The sequence below is a fragment of the Mus caroli genome, chromosome 9 (genome assembly GCF_900094665.2).
Source record: "Mus caroli chromosome 9, CAROLI_EIJ_v1.1, whole genome shotgun sequence".
In the NCBI taxonomy this organism is placed as follows: Eukaryota; Metazoa; Chordata; class Mammalia; order Rodentia; family Muridae; genus Mus; species Mus caroli.
In genome coordinates this window covers 85,893,332-85,901,119 of record NC_034578.1, presented here as the reverse complement: position 1 = coordinate 85,901,119, position 7,788 = coordinate 85,893,332, and the positions used below count along the sequence as shown (strand labels likewise).

At 43.9% G+C, this 7,788-nt stretch overlaps 1 protein-coding gene across 1 annotated transcript in view; it reads right to left on the bottom strand.

The window, feature by feature from the left end:
• Window positions 1-7,739, bottom strand: part of LOC115031956 (ras-specific guanine nucleotide-releasing factor 1-like) — a 48,552-nt gene extending 40,813 nt beyond the window's left edge. Inside the window, exons 1-2 of the mRNA XM_029481973.1 lie at window positions 7,683-7,739; window positions 5,069-5,178 (exon numbers count right to left, since the gene is read on the bottom strand). Coding sequence (XP_029337833.1) covers window positions 5,069-5,178; window positions 7,683-7,739 — 167 coding nt within the window. The remainder of the gene's footprint in view (window positions 1-5,068; window positions 5,179-7,682) is intronic.
• Window positions 7,740-7,788: the final 49 nt, after the last annotated feature.

Below are 7,788 nucleotides of genomic sequence, written 5' to 3'. Positions count from 1 at the left end.
CTCTTTTTAAAATGCACCTGATAGCCTGGAATTCCTACTTGCACACACACACACACACACACACACACACACACACACACACTCCTTTCTAGGGAACTTACCTGTAATCCTGTTAGGAACCTAGGACCTCTATCTGCCCTGGTCTGCATACACAACCTGCTCTAAAGAAGGCGATGTTGTCTCTCCTTTCCTTAACAACTGCCACACCCACTCCAGTGGAAACTGTGTGACAGGNGCAAAAGCTTGAATGCAGTTCTGAAGCAAAAAGTTTCACAGAAACTTAGTCTCCTGGAGTCTTGGCATCCTGTAGCACGAATGCTCCAAACTTGTCCCTATGTCAGTCGGTGAACAGAGCTGTGGGCTGTCCTTCAATATTGTTTTATAATAAGTGCCTCTAAGGAATGATTTTTGACATATAGCTAAGTTAGATTAGCCTCCACCAGTGTTCCAATATCCTAGGAAATCGTTGAGCCAAACTTGGGCTTTGATTTTAGTAAGAGTACTACTCATTCAGAGGAATTGTCTCCAGTGTAGACAGTGAAAGAAATCAGGCATTACAATTTACTGGAAAAGAGCCAGAAAACTCAGGGCTAGTCTACAAAGTAAACTTAGAATAACAGCCGAGTCACTCCCATGTCCAGGAATTTACAATGGCCTATGAATAAGGAAAGTTGTGGTCTAAGAANGAAGTAGAGTAAATACTTAGAACAACAGCTGAGTCATTCCCATGCACAGGAATTTACAATGGCCTAGGAGGAAGGTGGATTATACAATAGACTAGAATTGGAACTATGGCNANGGCATAAAGCCCTTGCCTCTGGCTTCTAAGAATAAACTGACCTTAGGTGGGGCTGCTTTTGATCCCAGTTGTAAACACTGAATTTTATCCCAGTTGTAAACACTGACTGGTTCCTGTTACCTTTTGTGTATGCATTTCTCTGTTTTCTATAAGGAGTCATTTTGCATCGGATAACNTCGATTAAGGATGAGGTTAAGGATAAGGCTCATCTTGGATGACCTTAATGCGTTACCTAACTTCCTTGTTTTCTTCTGTAATATAAGTCTGATGCTTTCTTTGAGAAATTACATTCAAATCAACACTCCCTTGTGTTCTCGTCTATTTGTCACTTTTCGCTGAGTCCTTGCTCACCTGAATACCAGGACCCTGATTCCCCCACAGGTTGAGGGGCCAATTGAGTCCAGTCCGTGGCAAACAACCATCAAACTTAGACAGATTCTATTCAATCACCCTCTAATTATGTTCTAGTGTGGAGTAGGAGGGTCAGTCTGGCCTGAAGTAGTTTTGGGTGTATTTGCAATAAGGTGAACTATATCATTAAGCTGAAATATTTTTTTTGGTAGAATCTCATATTTTCCACTTTATGACTACATATAATTGGGCATGCATATGATTAAAATCGAATAAATTATGGAAAAGGACACATGTAGAAAAGACAGTCTATAACTTAATATATCAATCAAGACAAAAAATCCCACCCACATTCTTAAACAACAACAACAACAACAACAACATCTTTTATTTGAAACCCATAAGAGGAAATTTCAAACAACAATTAGGCCTTGAGTCCTCTCACTCTTGGAGCCTGTGGTCACTCTTGACAGAATATCTGACCTAGTCTATTGCTTTGCTACATTTACTATTTTATGTGAGCCATTATTTTAGTTCTTTGAATAAGACACCAAATCTGGACATAACCAGTCAAGGTCCCAAACTCTAGNAACAGTTTGAGCAATTATGATAAAAAGCATAAACAGTTAATTAAGGCAAAGATAACTTCTAGCACCCAGGAATCTCTTCCCACTCTATCCCACCCCAGAAGCAGCTGCTGCTCTGCTTTCCACCACCCTGGTTGGTTTTGCCAGATCTAGAAAGTCATATAACCAAAATCATATAGCATTTTTTTTGCTACATTTATTCAACATATTGGTTTTGAAATTCATCCACNTTGTTGTATATAGCTGTAGTCGATTCATGATTATTTCCCAGTAACATTCCATTTTGTGGATGTGTGAGAGGTTTGCTTATATGTTAGCTTGGTTATAGACATCATGGTTGTGCATTATGCTGTTAAGAACATTTACATAAGAGAATGTTGTGGTAATTTTTCATTCCTCTTGGATAGGTACCAAGGAATGGGACTACTGGGTGATCGAGCACATATTGTTACTATGATAGGCCTGACCATGTTTTTGTTTGGAGGAATGTAGATTTGGGGACTGTGAATTAAGAAAGCAGTGAATGCTTTAAGTGAGGCTTAATGGGCCATACTAGTAGAAGCATGGGAAGCAGTCGTGCTCACTGTGATTTGAACTGTAGGGGCCTCGCTCAAGATAGTTTAGAGGAGAATAATCTTAGTATATTGCCTAGACATTGTTCTTGTAATATTTTGGTGACAAATATGGTGGTTCTTTGCCCTTGTCTGAAGAGTCTGCCTGAGGTTAAGGTGAAGGGATTTAATTTAATTGCTTTGGCAAAGGAAATCTCAAAACAGCCCAGTATAGACTCTGTCCTGTGATTCACTCTAATGAAAAGTAGGTTTTGCAAGTGGCACAAGCTGCACAAGAAAAAGTATAAAATATATGGTTCAGGGATTAAAGGGGCACCAGGAAGTACAGTGGAACTAAGTCCTGTGTTCAGAGTGATAATCAGATTAAAGATATTTAGTGGAATTAAGGGAGTGGTGACATCAGGGCAAGATTCCACTCAGCTAAGCTTCCATCTTCTGAAAAGGATGTTCCCTAAGGAACATTGCCACCTACTCTAAATTTACAATGTATTTGCAGTTGTACAAGGGATCATGTTAGGCATTATTATGTTATCATGTTAGGCATTATTATCATGTTAGGCATTATTATNACCTGGTAATTGTTTTTATTTGGACATAAGGAGATATGTCCAATGGGTAGATTGTGATGGCTAGTCTTGGCTGCCAANTTTACTATATCTGAAATGAACTACAGTCCAGAAATGGAGAGCTTACCTGGTCTGGATCTTAAGACAGAAGACAATATGCCTTTGATCCAGATCTTGAGACTGGAAGACACAGGCTTTGATCTGGATCTGGAGGTAGCATGACACACACTTTTGATCTGGATCAACACTTGCCTTTAATCCAGATCTTGAGACATAGTGGCCATGTTTATAAAGATTTATATTAAAAAGGAGTTAAAGAAGAGCTTAGATCTAGGCATGTATCTCAGCACTCAGGAAACAAAAGCATGCAGAGTCCAAGGTCAGCTTGGTCCACAGAGCAAGTTTCAGAACAGCCAAGCTCAGGCAGTGAAGTAAACCGTTGAAAACAGAAAGCCGGTGAAGATGTAATTGAACAAGGGGGCTATGTTGCAGCCCTGGCAAGCAGCAGAACTTGGCAGCTCTGCCTTGTGGTTCTGGCTTTAATATCAAGAATGAAAATTTCCTCTGCAACTAAGGAAAGCCACTGAGGCCAGGAATGTGTCAGGGGTGTCTCTGCATAGAGGTTCAGAAAGGCCATTGTGTGAATCTCTGAAGCTGAACCCTGGATTGCCTTGGAGACCCTGAGGTGTTGGAGATGCTAGAGTTGTGAGATACTTGCTAAGGAAAACCTTGGACTTTTAAACATTGTTGAGACTGTGATGTACTATGGGGACTTTTAAGTTGGACTAAATGCATTTTGCATTATGTTATGGCTACAAGTCTAAGGGAGCCGGGGAGTGAAATGTAGTAGTTTGAATAGGTTTGGCTCNTTTACTATATCTGAAATGAACTACAGTCCAGAAATGGAGAGCTTACCTGGTCTGGATCTTAAGACAGAAGACAATATGCCTTTGATCCAGATCTTGAGACTGGAAGACACAGGCTTTGATCTGGATCTGGAGGTAGCATGACACACACTTTTGATCTGGATCAACACTTGCCTTTAATCCAGATCTTGAGACATAGTGGCCATGTTTATAAAGATTTATATTAAAAAGGAGTTAAAGAAGAGCTTAGATCTAGGCATGTATCTCAGCACTCAGGAAACAAAAGCATGCAGAGTCCAAGGTCAGCTTGGTCCACAGAGCAAGTTTCAGAACAGCCAAGCTCAGGCAGTGAAGTAAACCGTTGAAAACAGAAAGCCGGTGAAGATGTAATTGAACAAGGGGGCTATGTTGCAGCCCTGGCAAGCAGCAGAACTTGGCAGCTCTGCCTTGTGGTTCTGGCTTTAATATCAAGAATGAAAATTTCCTCTGCAACTAAGGAAAGCCACTGAGGCCAGGAATGTGTCAGGGGTGTCTCTGCATAGAGGTTCAGAAAGGCCATTGTGTGAATCTCTGAAGCTGAACCCTGGATTGCCTTGGAGACCCTGAGGTGTTGGAGATGCTAGAGTTGTGAGATACTTGCTAAGGAAAACCTTGGACTTTTAAACATTGTTGAGACTGTGATGTACTATAGGGACTTTTAAGTTGGACTAAATGCATTTTGCATTATGTTATGGCTACAAGTCTAAGGGAGCCGGGGAGTGAAATGTAGTAGTTTGAATAGGTTTGGCTCNCACAGATTCATGTATTTGAATGCTTGGTGCATAGGGAATGACACCATTAGGATATGTAGCTNNGCTGGAGGAAGTGTGGCCTTGTTAGAGGAAGTGTGTCATTGTGGAAGCAGGCCTTTGAGGTCTTAAATGCTCAAGGTATGCCCAGTGTGAGACACATCCAATCTCCTCCTGGCTGCCTTTGAATCAAGATGTAGAACTCTCAGCTCCTTCTCTAGCACCATGTCTGCTGCACACTGCCACACTTCCTGCTATGATGATAATGGACTAAACCTCTGAAACTGTAGGCCAACCCCAATTAAATGTTCACCCTTGGTCAATAAAATCCTCAGGAAGACAAGATGGGGCGATATGGTTAGAACAGAGTGGGACTCTGCAGTGCTCTCANTCTAGACTGGATTCCAGCAAGAGATGCTTTTACAGCATCTATGCTCCTCTCTCCTCCCTTCCCACTTCCTCGTTCTGAGGCTTGGACTTTCGGGAATTTGTTTAGTTTGGTGTCTGCCGCCTAGACAGTTTAGCAAGGTAAGACATACCTGGCGCGAGCGATCGCAGCCACCCACTCTTCACAGTCCTTGGCATCCTCGGTCCTCAACTCCAAGGTCTTCTGGCTGTCATTGGAGAAGTTCACTGTGAAGTAATGTTGCTGCACAGAGAAGAAGACATCTCCAGTTACCAGGATGCCCACGAGTCCGGTACCATTCCCAGCTACCTTTCTGAGTGCTTGCTACTGCAGCAGCCAGGCCCAGATGCATTTTTTGTGTCTGCTGGTATACCACTCTATTTAGTATTTTAAAGTGCTCAGTTGAAAAGGATTTTGTGTGGCATAACAAAACCTAGGGAAGGAGACAAACCCTACAAAGCCTTATTTTCCAGCCAATTACAAACAAANCAACACTGACAACAAAAAAATTGGTTCGAAGCCATCAGGCACTCTGGAAGGACAGAGGGGGAAACCTACATCTTCGTGGGGGGGGGCTGGGTACCAATTCAATGTAGCACGTCTTTAATTACTTCATGAAAATTGACGAAGAACTCATCTAAATGCTGGGGTGAAAGAATCAAACCACTTCTGTGCTGGGCACAGGTGTCTGACTTTAAGCTCAGTCAATGGTGGGGCGGGCCTCCCTGAGGTCTCTGGGGAGCTGAGGAGTCAGCTCAGAGACACATATCTATAGGGTTGTTATGGGAGTTAAGTACCCATAAAGCTCTCTGAACACCACCTGTCACTAAGTAAGGAAGGACGACNCGAGAGTGTGTAGTAATTAATGCCATGTGATTGCTACTATGCTCGAGGTGAAAGGGACTGTGTAGCACAGAGGGAGCCAGCCACTGTAAAGGAGCTTCTCAGAGGATGTGTCTTGGGTCCTCATTCTCTTTCCAGTTGGTTGAAAGACTGTGGGTGACAACATAGGTACCAGAGCTTATGGCCTGCTGCAGTAGAAGAGATAAACAGCAGATAGACGAAAGGCAGAGGGGTACTCAAACAAAGAACTCAGGGGTACAGAAAACAAGGTGAGAGGANCCAGGGTGAGGTCCTGGTTTCTGGTTTGGGTAACAGAAGTACAATAGATAGGGCTCTATAGGTGGGTTGTGGGGCAGGATGAGTGGGAAATGAGCATACAGAATGTGGGGTTCCAGGGATAGCTTTGAGGTCAAGAGAGAACCTGAGAAGCCATTCAGATGGACAGAGAACCCAAAGCTGGGGCTGCTGGCTCTGTCTCTTAGAAAGAAGCAGGNTACGATGCAAAGAGGGGCCTTGGACCTGACCTTTGGAGGGGTGCCATACAGGGTGCCTGTGTTTCAGTGCCTTGGTGTCCAAAAGGCTGGAAGCAGCAGCATGAGGTGAGATGTGTAAACTAATTTTAGTGTCTTGTAGTGTTGTGTGTGTGTGTGTGTGTCCTATGGTGTGTTAGGGGTCTGGTGGGGAGACTTATTGCAGAGTTAGTGCTATCCCTTGTTTCCTAAGAAGCAGATTACTGGGCTTGTCACGTGAAATGTCAGCTCCAGCCTCAAACAGCTGAAGAAGAGCTCTAGTGGGCACTGGCCCTGTGGGAAGGAAGCAGGTTAAGAGAGGAGCCAGCTCAGATGGTCACGTAGCTCCTTCTCCATCTCAGGAAAGGAAAGGTGCCTATAACGTTTCTTCTTACGTGATCTTGTTTTNTCCCATACCCACCAAGTGCTGCNGGCATTGTNTGNTTTCCAGCTGATGAACCCAGACACTNAGAGAGACACCAAGGAAGTGGAGANTGAAGGNGCCAACGGACACACCTCTTCTTTGGGACCTGACCTTTGCCACTGGGATGCAGATTGCTGGGCACACACTTCCTTTTCCTAACTTTTCCTCTCCAATGTTGGAGCCTCTGAGATGCATGGACCCATGCACAGGGCTTGGATTGCTTCGAGGTCAGGGCCTGAATGTCCTGGAGTGTTCTCAGCCCTACCCTGTGCTGGTTCTGAGTGACCGATAAATGGCTGAAGGAGAGGATGAAGGAGATGAGGTGGCTCTACCTCACCCAGTCTCTGAGGTCTCTGTAAGGCACCGGGGAGGATGTAGCTCTTTCTTGGCTCACATTAATAATGATAATAAACAACTCTCCTGATCACATGCCCCATGGTGGTCATAACGCTGAACATCGCAAAGCCCCCAGAGAGANGGCCAGACCGTAAGTTTGTTGCTTTTGCTTAGCTGGAGTCGGGATCTGATGTTTTATTTTAATTATCACCGGGATAGGCTCCCCAAATACAAAGAGCTCAGGGATGGACACAGNGTGATAGCATTTCCTCTGTGCCAGACTTTTTACTTATTCCCCATAGAGGATGGTNATTAGAGAAACTTCTGGGGAACGAGGTTCTCATGTTAAAGTAAGAGGAAGGGACTTTTTTTTATGGAGGTGTGAGAATAGCCAAGATTATGAATGCCCTTGGGTCTGAAAATGAAGGAAGACAATGATTTAGAGAAAAGGGGACTTTGAAGGGACTCCCTTTTGCATCTAACTGGGACCCTGAGGTCTGCGAGCTAAGAAAGCCTTGGCTTTTGCTGCTCCTTGTCTCCTGCCAACATCTTATTGTGAAGTTCAGGTGTTTGGAAACATTGGCAGGGCTTTACAGGAAAGCCGACATAAGCTACCATCTGGGCTCCTGTTGTACTCTGCAGCCCTGGAGGACAACCTTGGCTTCCGTGAGCGGCTCCCGGTGAATAGTCATTCCAGATGGAAGATTCCTCTCTACAACTGGGCATAGACATCTAAGGACA